Raw genomic sequence first — 26423 nt, forward strand, 5'->3', positions numbered from 1 at the left:
ATACAATAAAAGGCACAAAAATATACATACTATTTTCTTCCTTCAGAGTCTCTAATATATTTTCTATTTCCTTTTCTGGCATTTCTAGTTCTTCATCTATGCTTTGTGAATTGTCCTCCTGTGTGCTTAGTACTGTAAGTTACAAAAAATAAAAATAAAAATCAGTAATTCTGATAAAACTATTTAACAAATTATTTTTCAAAAGAAAGCTATATTTACTTCTCAGTCATTGTAAATTTTAATTTAAGAGCAACAGTTCAAACGAAAAAGATCCAGGGATATCTAGAAGACAAAATATTCTACAATTCTGACTCTTCATTTTTTAATAGCACAGCTGTAGTGAACAGTTTATAGACAAATGAAGATTTTAAGCTCTATTCTCTTTCGATCTACACAGTCAACTGCCCTTCATCCTGCATGTGAGAAAGGCAGTGTATATACTGTATTGCAAACCATAAGAAGACTGCACCTGCCTTATGGGCCCTCACTTATTTTCTATACAACCCAGGAAAGCTTCATTGAATTACTATAAGGAAAGTATTCTGTGGCTCTAGTGCATTAAATCTCTGTAAGAAAAATAATTCAGCAAGGGAAATAAGTTGTGTTTATAGACAAACACAAAGCACTCAGATTTTACCAGCTGCTTTGTATATACTTATGTATCACAGGTTTGTCTCAGGATGTGATCTCAAAAAGGAACTGTAACTTGGCCTGGGCATGTAACTAACTGCTGGACTGAAATACACACTACATAATAAAATATAAACTCAGTCAAGCTGATAGTATGTAGCTTTCAGAGAAAATGGAATAATTTGCAGGAAAATGTCAGGAGCATTTCATTGCTCACAGTCAGAATGTTTCAGCTGAATCCACAATACAATCTGAAAAATATTTGTTCTACTAGTTTGCTTACAAAAAAAGGGGGGGACACCGAACAATGGCTATGAGTGATGTATCCCATGACCTTAGGGGCCTATTCATTTGCAACCTGAATGCATGGTGGGAGAGCAGGATATGATGTAAGAATGTGGTCACTTTGGCACTGCATAGGTGATCCGTCCATTGTATCTTTCAATTTATTAAAACCCAACAGATTTACTGTGTATCTGTAAGGGTAAAGAGACAGCAATCCCACTGCCCCAAAATAATATGTACAATAAAAAATACTTTGAAAAGGTGCGAGGACATCTGTGGCCTTCCACATATCTGTTTTAGAAAATAAAATCACAGAAATACCAAGACGCTCTATGGTATTTCTGTCCTTGTTTTCCCACTGCCTTTTAAATCTTAGTATAGATAAATCAAAAAATGAGCATGTATGAATTTGGAAAAATCAAAATATGGTCCTCGATGTTCCACAACATATAGGACTTATAGGACTTTGAGTAATGTCTAGTGTTACAGCAGTGTCTTTATTTTTAATACAATCAGTACATCACTATGGTGACACAGCACCACTGTCAATGAATGATGATACCACATTTGTTACATGGACTTGTATAGATATGGTATCATCATTCATTGAAGGTGTAATACCTGTAACTGTAGTTCTTAGAGTGGTCCTCTGGAGAGGAAAGGCCTTACAAAATCTGAGCCGTACATAAAGAATTCAAAATCAAGCTTGGGATGAAGAGAGCTCTTTGGATGATAGAAATAACACAAACTTACTCCGCTTAGTTTTTTGTGGGGTTTTTGGGCTAAATGGCCATGTTCTAGAAGAGTTTCTTCCTGACGTTTCTCCAGTATCTGTGGAAGAAACTCTTCTAGAACATGGCTACATAGCCCAAAAAACCCACAAAAAACTATGGATGCTGGCCATGAAAGCCTTCGAATTTATTCCACTTATTTTGTTGTTTGTTGTTAACTGCCCTCAAGATGATCTCATGGTGACCCTATGGATGAGACATCTCCAAGACCTCCTATCCTCCACTACTCTGCTTAATTCCTGCAACTCCATACCTGTGACCTTCTTAATAGAGTCCATCCATCTAGCATGTGGCCTTTCTCTCTTCCCACTTCCCTCCACCTTTCCTAGCATTTCCTAGCATTGTCTTTTCCAATGAACCCTTCCTTCGTATGATGTACCCAAAGTACTACAGCCTTATAGTTTTTTGTGGGTTTTTCGGGCTATGTGGCCATGTTCTAGAAGAGTTAGCCCAAAAAATCCACAAAAAACTATGGATGCCGGCCATGAAAGCCTTCGACTTCACATTACAACAGCTTCAGTTGGGTCATCTTGGCTTCCAGGGAGGTTTCTGGTTTGATCTGTTCTAGGACCCATTTGTTTGTCCTTTTGGCTGTCCATGGGATCCTCAGCACTCTTCTCCAGCACCACATCTCAAATGAATGGAGTTTCTTCCTATCTTCTTTCTTAACCGTCTAGCTCTCACATCCATACATGGTAACAGGGAATGCAAGGGCTTGTATGATTCTAACTTTTGGGCTCAGTTGTATATTTTTGCATTTAAGAATCTTTTCCAGTTCTTTCGTAGCCACCCTCCCCATTCTTAATCTTCTTTTGATTTCCTGACTGCAATCCCCATTTCTATCAATGTTTGATCCTAATGTATGGGAATTCTTTTACTATTTCTATTTCTTCATTGTCTATGTTGAAATTGTGAAGGTCCTCGCTGGTCATTATTTTTGTTTTCTTTATGTTCAACATTAAGCCTGCCTTTGCACTTTCTTCTTTGATCTTCCTTAGTAGTTGTTCCAGGCCTTTAAAGTTTTCTGCTAGTTCTATGGTGTCATCTGCATATCTTAGACTGTTGATCTTCCTTCCTCCTATTTTCACTCTTCCTTCTTCTGTATCCAAGCTTGCTTTTCTTATACAGTAATATGTTCTGCATAGAAGTTGAACAGATGATGTGAAAGGATACAGCCTTGTCTGACCCCTTTGCCAGTTGAGAACCATTCTGTTTCTCCATGTTCAGTTCTGACAGTAGCCTCTTGTCCTGAGTACAGATTCCTCATCAGGACTATCAGATGTGTTGGGACTCCCATGTCTTTAAGGGCATTCCATAGCCTTTCATGATCTATGCACTCAAAGGCTTTGCTATGGTCTATAAAGCACATACTGATTTTATTTTGGAATTCCCTGGTGCGCTCCATTAGCCATATTATGTTTTTAATGTGGTCCCTTATGCCTCTTCTTTTCCTGAATCTCTCTTGAACCTCTGGGATTTCTCTCTCCATGTATGGTTGGAGTCTATGTTGCAGAATTTTGAGCATGATTTTGCTTGCAGGGGAGATCAGTGCTATGGTCCTATAGTTGCTACAGTCTCTTGTGTCTCCCTTTTTGTGGATGGGGATGTATATCGATTGCTTCCAGTCTTTTGGCCATCATTTTGTTTTCCGAATCTGTTGACATATATTGGTTAGCACTAGAGTTGACTATGTCAATGTGGACTGCAGCAGTTCAATTGGAATATCATTTGTTCCTGGTGATTTGTTTTTGGCTATTTCTCTTATTGCAATTTCCACTTCACTTTTTAAAATTTGGGGTTCATCTTCATATGGCTCTTCGTTCCATGTGTCCTTCATTTTGTCATATTTTTGTATAAGTCATCTGTGTATTGCATCCAACGTCTTTTCTTCCCCCCTCGTCTTGAATTATGTTATTTTTATTGTCATAGAGTGTCCCATCTTTGGTTTGGATTTTCCTTTGATTTCCCTGATCTTATGAAATAGAGCTCTTATTCTTTCCTTTTTGTTGTTGTCTTCATTTCTCTGCTTTTCCACTTATACCAATAGTTTTTTGGGGTCGATGGCATGAGAGCAACTTCAATGACATCTCACATTCCAATGATATTAGCTAGTTACTCTACCCGAGTCTTGAGATCCCAGTGGAGAACCTGGCTGTCATGGATAGTGAGTAAGTCAGGCTGGAGTAGTAGCTGAAGATAAGTCTGTTGAACCAGATGGAGGAGAGATGCAAGCCACAGCTATTTCAGCCACCAGTGTTATCAGGGTAGCAATTGCTCAGTCAGTATGCAGCTTCAATACTGCCTTGGTAATCAATGGAAAGGGTGAGAATGCATAGACCAACAGAATCCTCCAGTCAAAGAGGAAGGCATCTCTTCAAGATCCACTCTGGAGGGATCTTGAACAGAACTGATGACATTGTTGGATCTCCATGCCTGTGAAAAGATCGACCTTTAGAGTGGTCCAACATCAAAAGACTCAGCAAAGTGTTTCTGCATGGAACACCCATTTGTGGCATGAATTTGACAACCAGCAGAGTTTCTCTGCTGAAATATTCCACTCGTCTGGTAGATGGATAGCATGGAGAGAAATCCATATCAAAGTGCAACAGTCCCATATGCATAATGTCAGGTAGAATAAGGTGTTTGACTTCGTTCCTCTCTGCTTGTTCAGATAATATATTACTGTGATGTTGTCGGTAATGATCTGGATGGTGTGGCCCTGCAGGAAGGATTCAAAGGCATGAAAGGCTTTCTCCACAGACAGCATCTCCAAAGTACTGATATGGAGCTTGGCCTCTTCTGTCGAACACTTACCCCTAATGGAAAGTCCATTCAAGTTTGCTTCTCAGCCATTGAGAGGTGTATCCACAGTGAGAGAAAGAGAAAGAGAGGAGAAAAGGCACCCCTGCTTAGTTGTTGGCAGGATCAAGCCACCAGTGATGGACTATTTGCAACATGGCAAGATGCTTGAAGGGTGGATCCATCAAAGGACTGAAGACAATAATGAATTAAGACTGTAGGAGCTGGAACCAAAGTTGAGCTTGTGGGATGACCAAGGTTGTTGACCCCATATGGCCCAAAAGGACCTGGACAGACCTGTCAGACACTGCAAGAGCATCAGCACCGAAGAATGGTGCACACCAAGGTCTGCGACCTCTCCTCTGGAAGATATGAATCAGAGATTCAAGGAGTTTGAGCATGTATGAAAAGTCCTGAAGTAACCTTCCTTTCAACGTCACAGCAAGGACCCATTCATCTATGTACGGAAAGATCAGTATGCCTTTCTGAGTTAGTCAAGCAGCAACCACAGCCATACATTTTGTAAACAATGCACGCACCATAGACAACTGAAAGGGACGACACAGAGTTGGAAGGTTCTTCTCCTCACAGTGAATAACAAGAAACACCTCTGTGGTACACTAATTCCAGTAAGCATCCTTGAAATCGAGTGTAGCAATCCAGCCTTCTCTCTGGAATAGGGGAAGGATGGAGGGTAAGGAGACCATCCTGAATTGCTTCAGTGGAATGTAGGTGTTAACACATCTGAGATCCAGTATTGCATGAAGACCCCTGTCTTTCTTGTTGACAATGAAATATCAGAAGAATCCCTGGTGGATTGATGTTACTGGGACAGGTTCAATGACACCTTTCTCATCCAAGGTAACAGCTTCATTGAAGAGATTATTGGAAGGGGGAGTGATGCGGATTACCCCTGTTGGGTGGTACTTTGCAAATTCAGTGGCATACCTCTTCCTGACAATGTCAAGGACTCATAAGTCAGTGGTGTCATGGACTGCCCTGGGCCTTACTTAGAGGCTCAGTCAGAAGACTCAGACCCTGAAGATATGGAGGATGCTGTAACAGAGGCAGATCTGGGGTTGCCTTGATCAGTCCCAGAGGAGGCTCAGCAGGAAGCTGCAGAGGGAGAAACAGACTCTATGGACTCTAGGCTGCAGGTGTAAGACCTGTGGAGTGAAGACAGGTCAAGGAGTCTTTGGCGGGATACAGACGGGCAAAAAGGGGTGTGTTCATGATGTCATGAAGGTATGGCCCTTACCTGAATGCCGCCATGAACACGCTGCCCGCATGCCCCAAGCGGGAAGAAGCGGCATTAAAAAGGTGGATGTGTGATGTATATGATGTGACTGAAACACTATCCTGGAGAGATAACAAGGCACATAGTGTCCAAATTGTTTATGTTGATGATGGAGGTATGCTCTTTAAATGCTGCATGCATCCTAAGAGATCAGAAGCTATGCCAAAGCCACGCTCCAGTCTTAAGGACTTGAGTGCAGCTTTGGCACAGCTTCTGGCCTCTTAAGATGCAAGTGTCATTTAAACAGCATACCTCCTAAGTGACCCGAAGAAGCTTTATTTTGGCCTGTCTGTACGGTCCTGATTTCACTTTTAACATCAGTCGCTTCTTCTGCTGGCATAGCAAGAATATTCTCTTCCTTTGAACTCATTCATTCATTCAAATTTGAGAAATCATTTGGGACCCAACAAAGCAGGAAAACTTGGTTTTTTTCCTCTTTCCATATTATGAACAAGCAAGATGAAGAAGATGACTGAACTAAACGGGACAGGGGACCACATGATTAAATCAAGTCTTTCTGAGTAGTGATTTAAATTATGATTGAAATTAAATCCACCCTGCTTGACTGTAGAAATGCCTCACTCCCAAGGATGCTCTCTGCCACTCAAAGTGAGGTCTGGTAGAAATGTGTGATTGGGAAGGCATGCCGTACTTCATGTCAACCTCATCTTTTGTGCCAACTCCAGCTTCTTTCATCAGTACCCTTATTGAAGAAGCCTGACTGTTAGAATTGGCATCTGTGACAGTAGAGGTTGTCAATTTTTTAAGAAGTTGATGGGATCATTAATGGAGTTTCCCAGTATCCTATCATGATCTTCAATTATGATGGCAGAATGGGGCGGGGACCTTCATTTGAATCCTTCAATAAACTGAATCCATTGATTCCACTTCCTGGTGCTTAATTTGTAATTCCAAGGCATTTGCTATTTACAAGATCTGCTCTAAAAACACCCTCACATCTATGGTTGGAGATGAGGACTCAAGCGTAACAATATGCTGGTCGTTGACCAGTATTGATGTCCAAAATCAAGGTGTCTGAACCAGTAGCAGATGGAGTGGGTGAACAGGAGTGCTGTGGTGGTTCTCACAATAACTTCTGGGCAAGAGACTGATGTCTCAGAGGCACTGCTGATGGAAGATTTTGAGGTGTGTCCTGAGGCTGAGCCAGCCATTCCTCAGGCTGATGATGTTGCTAAGACTGTAGAACAGCAATGGTATGGATTGGAGCTGGTTCACATGTGCAGGACACAGAAGCAGATGAGAATGATATATCTGGTTGGTGATGGAATAGTAGATGGGGGTTGTCATAAATATAATCACTGCCCACAAAGTACTGACCATGATATCTTTTGAGGTAAACATCCCCAAAGAAAGAATGAGAGTAAATATCAGGGCTGAACGCATGGGTCAAAAAACATATGCTTCACAGCCTTTGTCACAGAGGACTTTTCAGAGAGGAATAGCTCATAGCAGGCCCAGAAGTAATCTATAATGGAACTGAGACTGCCGATTATGGCAGTTTTCAGCTGTTAAAGTGCTCAATCTCCATCCCAATCCCAACCCTCCTCCTCACTTTCTCTGTTCTATACTCCCCAGTAAGCCTCTCAGCCAAACCATTAACCAACCAGATTCAGTGTGGCCAACATTCTACCGCACCACCTTGCTAGAAATTGTGGAGTAACAAATTTAGCTGGAATGTTATGAAAACCACCCATCAAAGTTAACCAATGTGGACACCTGAAATTGGTCTTTCTAATATTATTCTCACTGGCAGTTAGTTACAGTTAGAAGGCAGCTAGTGCATACAGATAAATAATGTATTTCTCCTCTGTCCTAAGCCTCCAGTAAAAGTCACACTTGCTTCCTTTGTCTGGTTAATCCTTTCATGACATGGCCCATATTTACATCCAAATGTATTTACATTTTAAATGTTTCTCTTCACAATGAAACTGCTTCTTCACAGTGCCATGCATAAATGTGGCCTCCAGTTTTATAAACATCTCTTCAATAATTGAGTTAAGACCAGTTCTCTTCTGCTACTATTTGGTTAACCCCCATATCCTAGAATAAACAAACTTGCACTGTGTGTGTTTTAAGGGCACTTTCTAACACCAATGAGAATTCCAATGTATTGTAGGGTATAAAAATGCCACACATCCACAGGACCATCTGCGCACAGAATCAAGTCTGTTCCACCCAGACACTCAGAGCTGGAAAACACCAAGTGAATAAAATTAAAACAAAGTCAAATGAGACTAGTGTAGCAGTCTGAGCACTGGAGTACGACTCAGGAGGCCAGGGTTCAATTCCCTGCTTGGCCATAGAAATCCACTGGGTGGCCTTGGGCAAGTCACACGCTCACCACCCCAGAAAACTCTGAGATAGGGTTGTCTTAGGGCCACCATACGTAAGAAATTACTTGAAAGCACACAACAACAAGAACACATATCCTTGTTATATAGCAAGGCATTTCCTGATCCAAGTAAATATTTTCCTCCTTCAGCCCTGGAAGAAATTTCCATTCTCCTTGAAATAGGCCAGTCTACACACAACCAGAACATAACAGTACTTCTTTGATGGTCTGCAGTTGCCTGTAAAGGGGTGGGGGACATATGTATCCCAATAGATGACACTGGCTAGTATTTTTAAAAAGTATCCCATTGACAAAAATCAATAGATGTACTTGAACACTTTTTTTGAACCAGGTTTGGTTTTTGGGTTGGTGTTTTTTTTTTTGGCTGAAACTGGGCACATTGTTTACAGGTATGCAGATGACAATGTCATATGACTCCTCACATTGCAGGTATACTTCTCTGTATGTTCAGCAAGACAAAATAACATCTGGGGGACTAACATATTTGATGGTAGTACACACCTCAGTGTTCTGTACAGTTTTTAAACTGAAGTGTTGAAGGATTTTAGAGTGGTCCATTTTGTGGTTCACTTGTAGAACAAAACTATCAGTGTCTGAATGTTTCGGTTCTATTAGACACAGTTCTGTGCTCCAATTTTATGTGGCAACTTTATCAGCATAAAATGAACTCATCAGTTACATTTTTCTGTCACATTTCTTCCTCATGAGACAATATAATGCAAATTACAATGTGCATTCTTCATAGGAAGACCCATAAGGCTGTCAAATTTGACCTTTAATTCAAGCAATTGTGCTTTTCTGTAGAAAAATCTACATTTGAAACTTTCCACTCCCAATGTATTGGCACAGAAGAGATACTGCATATTTCAGAAACAGTGGTAATGTAGTCACCAAACTTACTGGAGTGACCCAGGCTCATTACAGGTGAAACTTACATACTGAGAAACTGCAGAAAAAATGCTGAAATAGTAATGAGAGCAGCAGTGCTAAAGGATTATTTGTATCAGGTTGCCTAATAACAGGCGTGAGGCAGTTTTGAGCACTGGGTAACAACTGTTTATATTCAAAATGATGTCTCTGACACATGATGTTCAGATCTGAAAGAACTTTAATGCAGTAAAGTAAATCAGGAGACAATAGCTCAGAACCAAAGCTTTGTAGCGCACTCATGTGCACACAGAACTTATGTCAAATCAAGCTTTGTCTCTGACTTAAGAAGAGGAACTAATTCTACAGATATCATGGGGGTTTTCTCTGTGTGTGTCATCACTCTTCACCAATATTTATATTAAGTAACTATAAAAGATTTAAACTATTTTAACCAGATAACTAGTATCCCACTTTATACCAGCTACGCAATTTCAGGTATGCAGAAAGGTCACACCCCACTACCCTGCTTTTTCCTGCTTCTTTTAACAACAACAAACCCACTCTCACAGCCCTCTCTCACACATGTACACCCAGGAACATAGCCCAAAACTTTGGACAGTGAAATAAATCCCTCTGGGGAATTGTGTGAAGGTACTAGAGCTTATACTCATGTAAAGCAGCTCTTCAAATGATTTGTGGGGGGCAGTGGGGGGGGGGAGGAGAGAGTACAAATTCTATTCATTTATATTCCAGTATTGTTTCTAACCTTCAGGTTCTGAAAGCTGCAACTGATTTGTAGTTGTTTCCATCTGGCTATCTTCCAGTGTTATAATACCTGTAATACCAGAAAAATATATATAGTACGTTTCTTAACTGAGTGGGTAACTTTTGTGAAGAGCACAATGCTGAAGGCATTTTTGTCCTTTTCTCCTGTTGGGTGGAGCAGGAGAGAAAGACTGAAGTTTTGATGGCCTGCAAGTCCTTTTTCACAAATGTGGAGAAAATTCCTTCACTGTAAACAGTATCAGGGTTATATTCCAATAGAAAAATGCAAACTGCATTATATAATGTACATCAGCCTTATAAATTGTTTTCTTAGTAGCTTGTGTTTTTAAATATATATTTATTATAGTTTAAATGTTTTTTAAAGTTGTTGTACACTACCTTGGTGGCTCCCACAGAAAGGTAGTATTACAACACTGCATGATAAAAAATTTAAATAGCCACACGTACGGTTACATAGTGCTAATGAGACACTTAAGCCTACATCAAGTGTACACTGATCATCACTTTCAAACTGAAATCTAGCATGTCTGAAATGTGCAATTTCCAGAGGTCCAGAACGTATATATGTGTCCTTCTGAGGAGGGCCAGAAGTAACTTCCAGTCACTTACATTCAGAAAAGACAATCCCACCAGGCCTAAAACAACTCTAGGATATTGAAGAAATTTTCCCTACTTCCAGAGAAAGGGACATTTAAAATTATGGTACACTAACTACATGATTGTTTCTTTCACACATGCTGCTGGTGGGAAGCACATTACCAGTATAACACACAAGTTCAATTTGGATTAATTAAATAGAGTTCTAAGGGGCGAAACAGACCACCCCTTTGGAGTGGTGTCCTGCCACTCCTTTCTTCACTGGATTGGGGCTGTAGCAATTACAATCTGGTGTTTTTCCAGCCCCAAAAGAAGTAGTAAAGTGCCACTCCTTTTGGAGCCGGAAAAAGGATGCCTTTGCTTCCACTGTGACACTTTCTGGTGCTCCTTTTGGCACACATCATCTGGACGCTGCACCAAAGGAGCGCTGTGACACCACGCACCATGCGGTTGGTTGGGTGCCGTGACTGTAGTTTGGGGTGGAGTCAGGGTATGTGTTATGCATCTGCCATGCCCCCACTCTGCCCCAAAGCTGGCATAAAATGCTGGTCTGTTCAGCCCCTAAATCTCAGAATCAAGGGTCCCAAAGCATTGCAGAAATAATCCAGTTTGAGACCACTTTAACTGCCCTGGCTCAATGCTAGGGAATTCTGGATACTGTAGTTTTGTGAGACATTTAGCCTTCTCTGTCAGAGAGCTCTGGTGCCACAATAAACTGCAGTTCCCAGGATTCCCGAGCACTAGCAGGGTAGTTAAAGTGTGTTTTGGACCTAAGTGATGGTGCTTCATGTCGTAAAATTCTCAGTCCTGCATTCTATATGTGCCATAATTGTAATACTGCAATCATATCATTTATCTTAAAACGTTTCAATTTTTCAGTGCTTCACTATATATTATTTTATTAATCCTTATCCTAGCTCTGTAATAAAAGCTAATTTACTTGAAATAGGCTAGTATTCTAATCATACTGAATAAAGACTACCTTGTGATCTCTGAGGTGAGACCTCAACTGGAGATTTCTCAGCTTTTAATTTATGTGTCTAGTTATCACACTGCAAAAGTAGAAATGGCCATTTCTAATAACTTCTAATATTGATGAAAACTTTTTAATTATGATAATCCTGCAACAGGTTGATTTTAGAGAGGATGAAACACTTGACCTGAACATTAAAAAATACCCAGACTGAAAGCATATATGTAAGCTGAGACTCAATATAGACAAGCTAGAGATTCTAGAGATCAACTGGAAAGCTGATCCTGGACTTGGATTATACTGTTATGGGCTGGACTGCACCCTCTCTGAAGGCCTACACCATTAGGCTTCTCTTGAGCCCAGGCACTGATTCTGGAGGGCAAGACAGCTACTGTAGCCAGAAGCACCTTTGCCTATGATCCATTTGTCAATCAGCTGCATCCCTTCTGGGAGAGGGCAAAACAACCTACAGCGATGCATTCTTTTGCTCTCATTCAGACCCCACTCCACATGGGAATGATTTAAATTTTGAATAATTTATGGACACTATGCTACTCCAAGGCAGTCAGACTGAAGTTTGGTGTGTCTGATACATACCATGCAAAACTGGTCTTGAAGCAAGTATACTGACTTCTAATGTGCAGGTGCTGTTTTTCACTAATAACAGCCTTAACAGGTTTAGGGCAAAAATATCTGCAAAGCTGTCTCCTGCTGTATGACTGTCCTTCATTTAATATCTTTATCAGGGCTTTTGCTGAACGTCCCAACATGAAGAAAAGCTAGGTTAGACAGAGCCTTCTTGTAGCAGGACCCTGACAAAGGAAACCATTCCTCAGGGAAATCAGTTAGGCTGCATCTTTAGTAACTGTTACACAGTGAGTGCAAGTTGAACCTTGTCTCTCAGCTTCTGACAAATTTTCATGTTGTTCTCTGGCCTGTTTTTTAAAGTTCCATTTCTTTGTTATTTTTCTCATGATTTGTTCATTTTCTTGTAGTGCTGTTTCAAATTACACATAGTTTTGAGGGCCATGGTGGGTAGAAAAGTGATGGATAAACACTTTTAAACAAAAACAACTCTGCTACTCAGTCTCTTAGTCTCTGTTCCCACATTTGTAAAATCATAACCACAGAATATTCCAGATCGTGATGGAAAAGAATGAATTAAGAGCACCTTGTGATCACAGTAGCATCGATATATGTGTACAACAAAACAGACCAGTTGAATTACACCCAATTTCATTCAAGATTTGTAAACATTCTTGAAATAATACCACAATAATAATGTCAATAAAACAGTAGGAATATGTGTTTCATGATGAATCTCAAATTTCACTGAAAAGAAGAATATTGTTTTTACCTGTTACGGGAGAATTTTCTGTTGTGCTCTCTGGTGTGTTCTTTCCTGTAATTCCATGATCACATTTTATTAGACTTTTTCTTCTGCCTTTTGCAGGGATATGCTTCACTCTCTTATCCACTGAACTATTTACTATCACTTGCAAACCACTGTCTTTTAACACTACTGAATCAATTTTAATGCCTTGTTTAATAATACTGCTGGCTACAATATGTACTTCAGGGACCTCGCTTGACTCTTTAAAATTGTAAATGTCAATCTGAGTTTGGCTCGTATTGTCAGTAGAATGGATTCTTAGAGTAATATTAGTTGTTCTTACTGATTTACCATCATTATTACCAGCACTGTTGTCCTGTTTTAAGTCAGAAAGCACAGATCTTTTCTTTCTATCATCTTCAGTTCCTGCACCCTTCACTTTATTATGGCTCTCTGGAGGGTCCATATTTGGGGAAATCTTCAGCTTGTTACCCACAAGCAGCAGTGAATAGCTGCTGGAAAGAGGGACATCTTGTGCTGTTGGGCTACTAGGAGTTGACTGCTCTTTTATAGAAGATCCTGAAACAATACAGTTGCATATGTTAACATTCTAGTAGTTTCTGCACTAAAAATAAGCCATGCAGATGACAAACACCATTCATTTGGCACTACTTGAGATTGTTATTGCAACACATTTACATAGAAGCAAATTCCCTCAAAATGAAAGTGACACATTTCCAAGTAAATGTGCTTTAGATTAAAGTGTCTGATGATACTAGAATGTTACTGAGGATAAATTATGGCCATGTCCTTAAGGAGGTTAGTAATTAAACCTTCTTCTCTCAATCTGAAGTAACCAGAAAATAGCAGAAGACTATTTTATGAAAAATACTGAAGATAATGCATATTAAGCACTTTGCAAAACTAAGGAAAGTGCTGCAGAAATGATTGTTACTGACTTGTAAGGAATAAATAGAATAGCAAATTGGAAATCCAAAGACATAATAGATCAGGGAAGTTTTCTCCTATCCATTTCAGTATCTAGAATATAATCTCAATAAATTCTCTAAAGACACCAAATCCCATTGATATTGGGAGATAAGCAGGATCAGTCCTGGTCAGTACAAAGAATACCAGGTGCTGTAGGTTATATTTCAGAGGAAGGAACTGGCAAAACCAACTCTGAATATTCCTTGTCTCAGAAAACCCTAAGAAATTCATGGGGTTGCCATAAATTGACAGGCGACTTGAAGGAATATACACACATATCTAGAATATAGTAGTAGAAACAGTCAAAACCTTAACTTATACTCAGAAAATGATTCTATTACATTTTAAAAAACCCAATATGGCACATACTATTCAGCATACACAAATGCCATGATAAAGAGTAAATGATCATGGTTCAGACCTATGCACATTTAACAATAGTGATAATAACTTCCATGCCTGGTGACAGTTCATATGTACTGATAGTTGAAAGAAGCAAACATTTTAGAGGAATCTTTTTTTTACTTATTTATTTCAAATCTTGCTATAATTTTAGTTTATTTGTAAATAAACAAAGCAGGTAGTTGTGAAGATCCATTGTTGCTGTTGTTTATTCATTTCTATCCTGCCTTCCTCCCAATAATGGCACTCAAGGTGACTAATAACATTCTTAAAAACATTAGACATTAAACTATACAAAGTCATTAATAAAAGTATAAATATAAGAGTTATTTTAAAAGCGATTAAACAATTTATAAAGTTAAAACATAAACATTTAAAACATTCCAGTTATTTAAAAGACCACATACAAATCTTAAAAACAGCACTGCACAGAATTAAAACCCCATCCCAGTCAGTTTTTAAAAGCTCGATGGCATATATTTTTTTGACTTGCTGACAGAAGGAGAGCATTGATGAGGCCATCCTGGCCTCTAGGGAGGAAGTTCCCAAATCTGGAGCAACCACCAAGAAGGCCTTCTCCCATGTTCCCACAAAACAAGCCTGGGAAGTTGGTGAGACAGGGAGAAGGGCCTCTCCAGATTACCCTAGAGCTCTGAGGGGCACATAAAGGAAGATATGGTCCTTCAAATAACCTGAATTTCATGCTGTATGAAGCTTTAAAAGTCAAAACTATCACTTTGAATTGGGCCCATAGACCAGAAGCCAGTGGTGCTGTTGCAAGAAGTGAGTTGTGTGCTTCCTATCAGTGGCGTTCATGTACTGGGTGACACCAGAACAGTGCTTGCATGGTCTTGAGGAGCTCCCGCAGGGGGCAAAGCACTGCCCGTGGCCCCACTTTCCATGGGCCACTGTGGAATGAACCACAGCCACTCAGACTATTAACTAATCAGAGTAGGCTCATTCTTTTGACCAAACTAACGTGTAATGAAACACAATTTGGAAAATGTGTGCAGTAATCGGAATAACATTTTGGCTTCAACACACAGCCCACATGCAACTGAAGCCATCGTTACCATCTTACTACAATGTGCCCCCAAATGAAGTGACCAAGCCTAGTTCCAAATTCTGTGGTAAGTTAAGTCCCCAAAATTGCAGAAAGTGATGGGAGACCAAAATTAAGAAGGGAATTGTTTACTAATGTACAGCTTAAACTGTCAAAAAAAGTACAGAGTACATTTTCATGAGGATCTCTTTCTGCTTGAATTGCCTTTGAAATAAAGCAAGTATGTACTATTTTAACTGATGAAGTTACTGTGCAGCAGAGGTGGGACTCCTAAGGTCATCCAAATGTTGTTGGATTGCAGTTTCCAGCCAGAAGAGTCCATGGTGAGGAATGCAGGAACAATTCAGCAACATGTGAAAGGCTTGATGATTCTTACTCCTGATATAAAGTAACTGCTAAAGTGGGCAACACTTAAAGCTAAGACAAGGAATGTCATTCAAGGAATTACATAGGAAGAAAACTACAATTGTAAAAACTTGCTCTAATCCTTGTTATTTCTCTCATAAGTGAACCTTGATGGAAGCAAGGGGGGGGGGAGTTTGCTACAAAAACCTTTCTTGTATTTGAACTGAATCAGAAAGGAGAGAAAGGGAAAGAGATGGTAAGAAAGAAAGACCATCAATAAAGCATGACCTTGAGTTTCCTGTTCTAGCAAGACTGAATAACTAAAAGCAGTCCCAAACCTTAGTGTCCTACTCACCCCTTCCCATATAGGAGATCTGATCCATCTTCAACCTTTGCTTTGAGGATGTAGGGAGGAAGTGGCCATTTGACTGTCTTAAGAGCCACACGGGTGCTTTACAAAGAAAAGGTATTTATGTTTTCTGTTTTTCATGTACTATTTTTCTCTGAGCTGCTTAATGGTCAAATGTGACCATATAGTGATGCATAAATAAACCAATCTGCGAAAGTCTGAACTTGAGTACATATTTTATCTCTGTTTCATTGGAATCTAAAACATCTTGTGCTGGCAAGCACCTTCAAAGTACATTACTGTGATAACTAGGGCTTTGGTTGTAATATAGATCTTACATACATTCTCTCAATTTGAACTAGAAATAAGGCACCTGGGTCACATAGATCAGCATACATCACTACAATATAGAAGAACTTTTATCCTGGCCTGGGAATTAATGATAATTTAAATGTTTTATATTTTCTAATCTTTCACATAAATGGCTGGGATTATTACATTATACTGTTGCCTGTGATGCTGTTAACACAAGTATCTTTGATCAAACACTTCTGCAGTTTGCGGCATACTTCAAAATTCTTGCATCTGATAAAGTGGGTTTTAGCCCATGAAAGCTTATGCCACAGGAAAATGATTATTCTTTGACAAAACCACAAAACTCTGTTTTTGCTGCAGAAAATTAATAAAACTAACCCAATGAAAATTCAAATATCCAGTTTAACCAAACATAATCATTGCAACAAAAGAAGCAAGCATGAACACCGAAAGGCAGAAGTGCTTAAATAACTACCAACACATTTCCTACTAAATAAATTTTCCAGAGCTTGCTATCATCCTTTGGAGGTTTTTAAACAGAGACTGGATGGCCATCTGTTGGGGATGCCTTGATTGTGAGTTCCTGCATGGCAGGGGGTTGAACTGGATGGCCCTTGTAGTTTCTACCAACTCTATGATTCTATGATCATAAGGTTTTCTATATTAAAACAAATATCCTTTATCCTTCACAAAGGATAACACTAATTTCCTCCACAACAGAAGTGACAGGCTGATGCACAATACAGTTCTCCAATGGCTACCAGAAAATAGGTTGACGGAGTGGCTGAGTTATCTGTAACTGACTATAATTATTATTGGGAGGAAAGAGGGATAGAAATGAAGAAATAGCAACAGCAACAGTCTTATATGCAATAATTATGGAAGAATAGAGTGACTCTTGGTACCATTTAGAAATACACATAGTCTAGTCAGCTTGCTTTATCTTCTTAGTAGTTCTTTCATTGAGAAATCCGTGGCTTTAATTTGTGCTTCTCCCTACCATTAGCTTTAAGTTCACAATGTACATGTTTTGGATATTTAATACTCTCATGCAGGAGTAGGCAACTTATGACTTTCCAGGTGTTGGACCACAACTCCCAGCATTCTTCACTACTGACTATGCTGACTAAGGAAGATGGGAGTTGCACTCCAACAACATTAGGGTGGGCACTTGTTCCCTTCCATGCTTTAAGACATTTTATTTATCTGGAGTACTTTTAACATGCAGTTTGTTTTTGATTTTAAAAAATGAGTACAATAATATTTTATTTAAATTCAGATTACCAATTTTAAGCTGTTATACTGTACAACTGTTCCAGAAAAGAATGGTAAATGTTGTGTTCTGGGATTTATAGACAACATATAAAGGCTGCAGATACTGGAAATTAAGGGGCTATACAGACGGGTGGGTAAAAGCTTCATCTTTGCCCCTGGCCGCTGCTGCAGCAGCCACATGGTTCAGCACTGACCCGCTCCCTAAAAAGAAGATGCTCTAGGCAGCTTCTTTTTAAGGGCATCATCGCGCACCACGATGAAGCCCTTTCCACCAAGCACCATTCGGGCACTCTGACGTCCATGTGTCATCATGGTGCGCCCTGTGTGGACAGGGGTGCGCCAACATGGCGCATGGGCGCTGATAGTGGGGCTGGGTGCATGTGGATGCCCAGATCTATCTAGCCCTAATTTCAAGCCCAGGCCAGTGCAAAGCGCCCATCTGTACTGCTCCTAAGTTTAAAAATACTATATTATTGTAATAGCAGCTTATAATAATGACGGGGTCTGCAAATAAATCATAGCAGTTGGAAAAGCAATAAACAAGCTGGCATTTGACAATGCTGTTGAAAACCATATCGTTATTTTAAATATATAAATATTTTACTGCACAGGCTTCCTTGCTTCCTTCCACAATGTCTTGGATCATAATTACGGGACTGACACTGAATGCAAAAGGAGTATTTTTAACCAAGTGTTCATACGATGCAGCTGTACTCATTCTTAATCACTCATTAATGTCTCGTCAAAAGAGTACTGTATTTTTTGTTTGTTTCATTTACCAAAGGTCAGCATACTTGGAAGCAATTGTCATGCACCATTACAGACCTTTTTACATATTTTTCTTGTATTGTTCTAAGCTATCGTGTGCGCAAACGAGTCAATTGGTATGCAGATTGTCTGTCATTAAGACCATTTGAAAATCAGCTTTGTCATTGGTTTAGTGTTGCAACTTTGGATTCATGCATATGCTTCTAGAATATGCTGTGGCATTCAGAATGGGCCTGAGGATGGATGGTCATGCCAGGCTGAACAGTTCTGTAGATTTAAGTCTAACTGAACAGTGATCTATTCCCCCCAACCCCCAGCCAGAAACAGAATTCTGGTCTGCTCTGGAAGAAGATATTCCTTCTTAAGTGAATTAAAAGTAGTTTTCTTTTCGATTGCATTGCAATGGTGAAATGCAAATATGTCACATTACTCAAAAGCAGTGTTAGCCAACCCCTCCAGCCCTATAAGAGCTACTCCTTTAACATGGGGGTGTAGTTTGCTACTTGTTGAAAGAAAGCACTGATTGAGCTCCCCCCCTCATAACTGATTCACTACGATTATCAGGCAATCACCAAACTGCCACAGAGAACTTCCAAGAAGATAATAGACTGCAAAAGGTCTAAGTTTGCTCCTGCTTTCTGTGTCATAGGTGGCATCTTCTAAATATAACATCCCTTTACAAAACTGCATCCTCCCCAACCCTGAATTGTGAATTGCTAAGAGATTGACTACTCCTGGCCCTGTTTGTACTGTTTGCTGCGTGAAGCAAAAACAGCAGGTCTCTGAGGCCTCTGATGCCAGACGGCATGTGGACTGCATTCAACCCGGTGAGCAACAAATTGTGCAGGGTTATGATTGTGTGAGCAATAATCTTGAGCCTACAGCTCCAGGAAAGGTGTCAGGTGTAATCCCAGTAAAACAAGCAGGGGTTCTGACCACGATGATTTCTTTTTACTATAGAGTAGACTTGAGGATCACTAACCTCAAATAATTTGCAATTATTTGTGCTGTTTTGGACAAAGACCGCACTGAGCAACAGGAATACTGTTAGCCCCAAACTACCATGCCCAGCTGCCAGATGTCCTTTATTTTAAAGCAGAGGCGGCAAAAGTGTGGCCCTGCAGATGTTGCTGGAGTGTAATTTTAATCATGCCTCACTGTTGAAGATGCTGGCTAGAGCTGATGATCTCAAATGATCTGAGGAGTGAGGAAGTAGACCAAATCTACAAAACCTTAGGTTACAGCTTTTTTTGCATAATTAGTCTCAGAGGTGCAAGATCCCTTTGCATATTGGTCTCAAATCAAGTTCAACAGCAACTGGAGTGCCAGGTCTGCCTCACATACAGAAGGCCCTCCTTATCCATGTATTAGGTTTTTTAATCTACGGATTCAAGCATCCACGGCTTGGAAACATTCCCCCCAAAGTATACATTCCAAATAGCAAACCTTGATTTTTCCATTTTATATAAGGGGCACCATTTTGCTATGCCATTATATTTCATGGGACTTGAGCATCCACAGATTTTGGCAACCAGGGCTCCTGGGACCAAACTCAAGCAGATATTGGTGCGGTAGTCTAGGCTGACAGATAGCCCAAGAATACCCAGCAAAGGACATGAAACTGTGTGGAGGAGTCTCCTTCTTTAGAGATTTTTAAACACAGGCTGGATGGCCATCTGTCTGGAGGGGTATCTTCCAAGTCAGCATCCACACTGCATGGATAAAGCGGTTTGAAACCGGTTTAAATGTCATGATTCAAGGCTGTGGAACTTCCCAGCATTCCACAGCCTTGACCCATGGCACTTCAACCGGTTTCAAACCGCTTTATCCATGCAGTGTGGATGCATGCCCAGACGGAGTTCAATTAGGAAAGTTATTTGGCAAACCTTCTCCTTTCCAGGGGGGAGCCCTACCTGGCTGAGGCTCGTCGTCGCTGAGGCCAAGCGGGGCCTCGAGGGAGGAGGAGGAGGGGTCCAGGGGGAGGAAGAGGAAGAGGAGGAGGAAGCAGGGGAGGCCCGCCATCTATCTCTGCCCTCTGCAGGCGAGCCCTTGCCCTGCAAAGGCCCTTCTGCTCTCTCTCTGCCAGCCGCCTCTTCTGGCTCTCTCTCTGTGAGGTCACTGCTAGCCCTAGTCGAACCCCGAAAGGCAGCCCCGCGTCACAGAGGAAGGAAGGAAGGGCTCCCACGCGCCACGGCCCTGGCTTGAAGGGACTCGCCTCCTTGTTTCTCTAGAACAGTCTCCTCCACTGGGCTTTGGGGCCTCACAAGCAGCCCCAAGTCTCCCTCTGGGACACCATTTCCCTCCACAACCCACACATTAAGAAGGGAAAGGCCCTCACTGTCAGACCCTGAGAGTTGGAAGAGAGCCCCAAGGGCCATCCAGTCCAACCCCATCCTGCCATGCAGGAACTCTCCATCAAAGCATACTCAACAGATGGCCATCCAGCCTCTGTTTAAAGACCTCTAAGGATGGAGACTCCACTACTCTCTGAGAGAGTGTGTTCCACAGTCCAACAGTCTACTGTCAGGAAGTTCCTCCTAATGTTGAGGCGGAATCTCTTGTCCTGGAGCTTGCATCCATTGCTCCAGTCCTGTTCTCTGGAGCAGCAGAAAACAAACTTGCTCCCTCCTCAATGTGACATCCCTTCAAATATTTAAACAGGGCTATCATATCACCTCTTAACCTTCTTTTCTCCAGGCTAAACATACCCAGCTCTCTCAGTCGTTCCTCATAGGACATGGTTTCCAGACCTTTCACCATTTTAGTCATCCTCCTTTGGACACGCTCCAGTTTCTCAGTGTCCTTTCTGAATTGTGGTGCCCAGAACTGGACACAATATTCCAGGTGGGGCCTGACCAAAGCAGAATAGAGTGGCACTATTACTTCCCTTGATCTAGACACTATACTTTTATTGATGCAGCCTAGAATTGCATTGGCCTTTTTAGCTGCTGCATCACACTATAGACTCATGTTCAACTTATGATCTACTTGGACTCCTAGATCCCTGTCACATGTTGTTTCATTCAGCCAGGTGTCCCCCATCCTATATCTGTCATTTCATTTTTTCCGCCCTAAGTACAGTACCTTACATTTACCCTATAAATGTAAAATCAAAAGACCACAGGGAGTTGATACTACTTTAATTGGAGAGTATGGTATATCACTTTGGGAGACAAGAGTAGGCAACCCCCCAACCCAGCCATGGAAATATATTGGGTGGTCATGGGCCAGTCACATTCTCTCAGCCTTAGAGAAAGGCAGTGGAAACTCTCTTCAGCATCAATCTTGCCAAGAAAACCTTTGGATGCGTTCAGAAATCCATCGGGGATACCTTTATTGGCCAACCAAAATGCACAATATACTTGTTGCAAGCTTTAGAAGCTCCATGGGCTTCTTTATCAGGCAAGATGTTACAAAAAGATGTTTGTAACATCTTGCCTGATGAAGAAGCCCATGGAGCTTTGAAAGCTTGTAACAAGTATATTGTGCATTTTGGTTGGCCAATAAAAGTATCGCTGATGGAATTTTGTTTGTATTTGTTAAATGGCCAACACAGCTACCCCAGCATGTATTTTGGGTACACTGCCATCCTATTTTGTCTTACCAGGGAATGAGACTCACTGAACGCAATGGGAACAGTTACTGAATAGAAATGTGCAATCCTTGCTCAGCTATGAAAACCAACTGTGTAACCTTGGGCGAGTCACACTCTCTCAGCCTCAGAGGATGGCAATGGCAAACCCCCTCTGAAGAAACTTGCCAAGAAAACCCTATGATAGATTCGTCTCAGGGTTGCTATAAGTTGGAAATGTCTTGAAAGCAAATAACGCAACACAAGAAGGTTGAAGGGTTGAGGTTTTGTTCCCCACATAGCTGTGAAGCTCACTGGGTTGTCATGGGCCAAGAGGCATAATTTCTCAGTTTAATTTCATATGATTGTTACTAAAAGGGTAAAGCACAGGTCAAAAGAACCACTTAGGGCAGTTGTGATGGAAGACCTATCTAAACTTTGCGGTTACCTTTTACTTTTTCTCTCAGAGAAGGCCCCTCCTCAATGACACCTGTCCACCATCCACCCTTTATGCACTTTCCCTTAAATGCATAAGAGCTAAGGTACCAAGTGTCTTCCTCTTATAACTTTGATATCTTTAGTACCATGTTTTTATGTGTGCATATGATGTATACAAATAACTGAATAACATTTAGCAAGAGTGTAATTTAGATAAAATAGTTCCAAGGTGGTATAGTTACATAAATGTTACCATTGCAGACATTTTATAGCGTAATCTTTACAATCTCCAATATCCTTTCTGTCCCATTTTCTCAACTCATTCCTTTCACCTCCTTTCAACTCTTTTCGGTGCTGTTAAACTCTCTTAAACTCCCCCCTCAACTGAACTGAACTCCTCTGAACTGAACTCTCTAGAACTGCATGGACCCCATCCACCTGAACTTAATTTAACTTAACTGGTCTGATATTAACTTAAATTTAGTTCCAAAACACACTGCAGAAATAATCCAATTTGCGACTCCTTTAACTGTCCTGGCTCAATGCTAGGGAAGTCTAGGAACTGTAGTGTTTGTGAGAAATCTAGCCTTCTCTTTCAGACAGCTCTGGTGCCATAATAAACTGCAAATGCTAGAATTCCCTAGCACTGAACCAGGGCAGTTAAAGTGGTCTCAAACCAGATTATTTCTGCAGTGTGTTTTGGACCTTAATAGACTTCCCAGTCACTCACACCTCCCTTTTATGTCTACTCCTTCCCTCACAGTTAGCCCAAACTGGGATTGGCTGCCAGGAACCCAAGTCTGCCCAGTTTCTCTCTCATAGCAGTGGTGCTCAAAACGCTGGTCCATGGACTCAGGGTAGCCCATGAGCCTTTGGCTGCAGATCCATAGCAAGTTTCCAGGAAACTATGTGCACATGACAATGGCCCAGTACAAATGGGTGGGATGTGGCGTGGCGACGCCGGTTCTAGAGTTCGAGAGTGCGCACCAACCACACGCTCCGGAACCCTAGTCCATGCCGCCATGATGACAAGTGCAGCGCAGCATCCAAACATCGCTGGCAGGAAGTGGTGTCATGATGGTGCCCCTTCCTGTTTGCTTCTTTTTGGTGGTGCGTCGGTGCTGCAGCATACAGATGATGCAGCACAGATGCAGGGCTTACAGGGGCGGCTTCTAGCCGCCCGTCTGTACTGCCCCAATAATACAGTAGAAATATGGTGCCAGTCCCTGGCCTGGTGCATTGGGAGGACAAGACAGGTGGACATAGCTTAAAGTAGCCAGACATAGGACTCAAGCACTTGGTTTTCATTAGGAAGAGAGAAGGTGGCCCAGCCACACAGCTTGTCTTATGATCCTGTGAGAGATCAACAAAAGGGGGAGAGAAATGTATAAAAATAAGCATGGTGTGGAGAAAGTAGAGTTTCTTTGATAATACCCAGAGGTAGTCAGTTGAAGTTCACAGATAGGGGACAGAGAAAAGGAAGTTCAGGACAGATACAAGGCAGTGTTTGTTTTTGTTTAATTTATATCCCACTTTCCTCCCATATGGTAGCCACAATGGCTCCCACCATACGTTAAAAGCAAAAACAGTATGAAATACAAATATTAAAAACAAACTACCACAATCCACTCAAAAAGATTAATTTAAAACAGTTATCAGACATGTTCCGCTATCCCAACCAGTAGGGTGGATAGGGGGGAGTGAGAAATTTAAATTACATGCTAGTAAACATCCTTTCTGTGTTAATATCATTGTGCCAGAATGCCATTTGTAAGTGCTTTTAGGTGTACAGCAGTTGAAACAAAGTCCTTTTGTTTTTTGGTAGGTCCTGGTCTATGTACATGTGTCCTACTCATACTATGTACAGGCCCCTCCATTTGCACACAAATGAGAAAGATGCTGCTTCTAGAGGCTGTTAGTTGGGTGGGTGGGAGTTGGAGATGAGGGAGAACTGTGAGGCTGTTAGTTGGGTGGGTGGGAGTTGGAGATGAGAGAGGAATGCTATATGGAAAGGATAATGGGGGCTTCTGAGATGCTACCCATCTAACGGACGTAGCCAAGGGGGGGTTCTTGGGGTCCGGACCCCCCCTTCTGTTAGATAAAATGAATGGTGCATGCTGCTGCGTCGCTGCACCCAAGCCCCATTATAATGGTGGCACTTAGTCTGGACCCCCCACTTCCCAAAATCCTGGCTACGTCCCTGCATCTAAGGGGACCAAATGTAAGAGGGCAAAGCTCCTGCACCTTTCATAGAAGAGGGAAAGCCTGCAAGTGTATTTTGTTTAAGAACTTTCCCCTTTCTAGGCAACACTTATTGTGCAGTTCTGCATTACAAAAAAGTCCCTTTATTAAATCATTGCTTCAGGCATTCTCTTCATTTTCATCTGGTCACCCTATTCATAATGGGTCTGATTGCTGTCTGCTGCTGGGGCTGAATGAGTATAGAATTCCTCTGTGTAGTTTTGAGTCTTGGGAACCCCTTTTTAAGGTGAGTAGGACCATTTCCACTGATTCCTGGTTGAAGCTCAACCTTCTCTCTCTTCCTTCCCAGCTTTGCATCTGGCGGAGTGAGCTACAATCAAATCATGCTGATAACATACAATGGTGGGACCTTCTGTTTTGCAAGTGCATGTGCTTTCACATTCTATAATTCCTTGCACAACATCCTTCCCCCAGCACAACCAGCCTTTCCCAGTGCTTGAATGCAGTCCCATGGCCAATGAATAGCTGTGGGAAGACAGGGAACAACTAGGCAACATCCCCTGTGGTTCAGCAGCCAAGAGAAGATAGCATTCTGCCAAATTTCCAGTGTATTCATGTGAGTATGCTAAGAATCTGGGCCATGGTATCTTGGCTCTCTTCTGATTTATTTTGGTAGAACGTCTTTGCCTTCCTACCAATGGCTGGGAGGATTTCATGCACTCTCTGTAGGTGTCTTGTCTAGAGAGCTATGTGGGGTGTCAGTTCTTATTTCCTGCCCTTTGAGTGTGTTGTCCTCATAAATCAGTACCTTTGGGGAGCATCATATACAAATTATCAGGGAATGGTCATAGCAAGGTCACTCCTGGCTCTGCCAGTGGGTTGATAACTGGCCAGTTTGGGAATCTTCTTACATGTTGTCTTTCTGTGTGATATGACAGGTGTGTGTTTGTGTTGGGGATGTGTGCTGTGGATATGACACCCCTGCTGTTGTGGCTTCATTTCCAGGCTCTGTCTTTCCCCCCATCATTCCTCTTTTCTACTTGTGTATTTTCCCCCTCCACAGCAAAACACGCATTGGATATGGAGTCTTTTATCTTCACTCCTGGCATAACATTAGTATAGGAATGCTCTGTAAATTCTTCAAATAGATAAATAAATAGGAATACGAAGCGCTTCGGACAACTGCACTATGTGTTCATCCCATTCCTGAACCAGAAATCTGAGATGAGAACATGTATGAGAATGTTATGTATTTATTTGTATGCACATGTTACCTTTTGTTGTATACCATTATTTCTTACTATTAGATTTTGCTGGAAATACACCTGGTCGATTGACAGAGTTTTAATTCCCCCCCTACATTAAAAGTATTGCATGTATTTTCCCCTAAAAAGAGAGCCATTTTCTTTTAAAAGTGGATTTTCACAGCAAAAGAATATTATTCACTACCAACTTCTTCTAAGAATGTCTTTCTTTTTAAAAAAAGGAACAGTGGCTTTCAAAAAATACAGAGAAGAAACAAGAGATCATGACTAATGTGACAATACTTCATTAATTAGAGCTCTATAAACAGCATGTAAGGAATTAAGAATAATTTTGAACACATTAAATATTATCATATCGTTATAGGTAATTTTGAGTCAAAAGAGGTCTAGGAAATAAGGTTAATAAGCGTTAAACACAGAATATACTATAATTTCTCCCATTTCCCCCTCTCATGGTATTCTTAATAGATATGAGAACACTGCTGGAGATTTATCATAATTCCATAGAAAAGCAACCTATGTGTTTGTCCTACACTGGGCATTTTTAAAGCACAGATATGAACTTTTTTACTGTGTCCAGAATAGTTTACATTCCTTGTTTTTACATGTAGCAATCTGTGCATGAAATTAAAAGTAGTCCCTTGACATGAATGTCTAGTTGTAACCAACTGTAGGGATCAGTGCTCACTCCATGCAGCACTCGGG

General features: G+C 41.0%; 1 protein-coding gene across 8 annotated transcripts in view; it reads right to left on the reverse strand.

Moving 5' to 3' along the window:
* LOC121925492 overlaps positions 1-20334 on the reverse strand; it is a 42025-nt gene extending 21691 nt beyond the window's left edge. For 2 of the 8 annotated variants that reach the window (XM_042457701.1, XM_042457707.1), the window contains exons 1-4: positions 20156-20334; positions 12760-13314; positions 9813-9881; positions 31-132 (exon numbers count right to left, since the gene is read on the reverse strand). In XM_042457701.1, the coding sequence (XP_042313635.1) occupies positions 31-132; positions 9813-9881; positions 12760-13314; positions 20156-20264 (835 nt within the window). In that variant the 5' untranslated portion in view covers positions 20265-20334. The remainder of the gene's footprint in view (positions 1-30; positions 133-9812; positions 9882-12759; positions 13315-20155) is intronic. The other 6 variants (XM_042457706.1, XM_042457705.1, XM_042457708.1 and 3 more) reach the window with 6 other exon arrangements.
* Between the last annotated feature and the right edge of the window lie 6089 nt (positions 20335-26423).

This window comes from Sceloporus undulatus, chromosome 3 (assembly GCF_019175285.1).
Source record: "Sceloporus undulatus isolate JIND9_A2432 ecotype Alabama chromosome 3, SceUnd_v1.1, whole genome shotgun sequence".
Taxonomy (NCBI): domain Eukaryota; kingdom Metazoa; phylum Chordata; class Lepidosauria; order Squamata; family Phrynosomatidae; genus Sceloporus; species Sceloporus undulatus.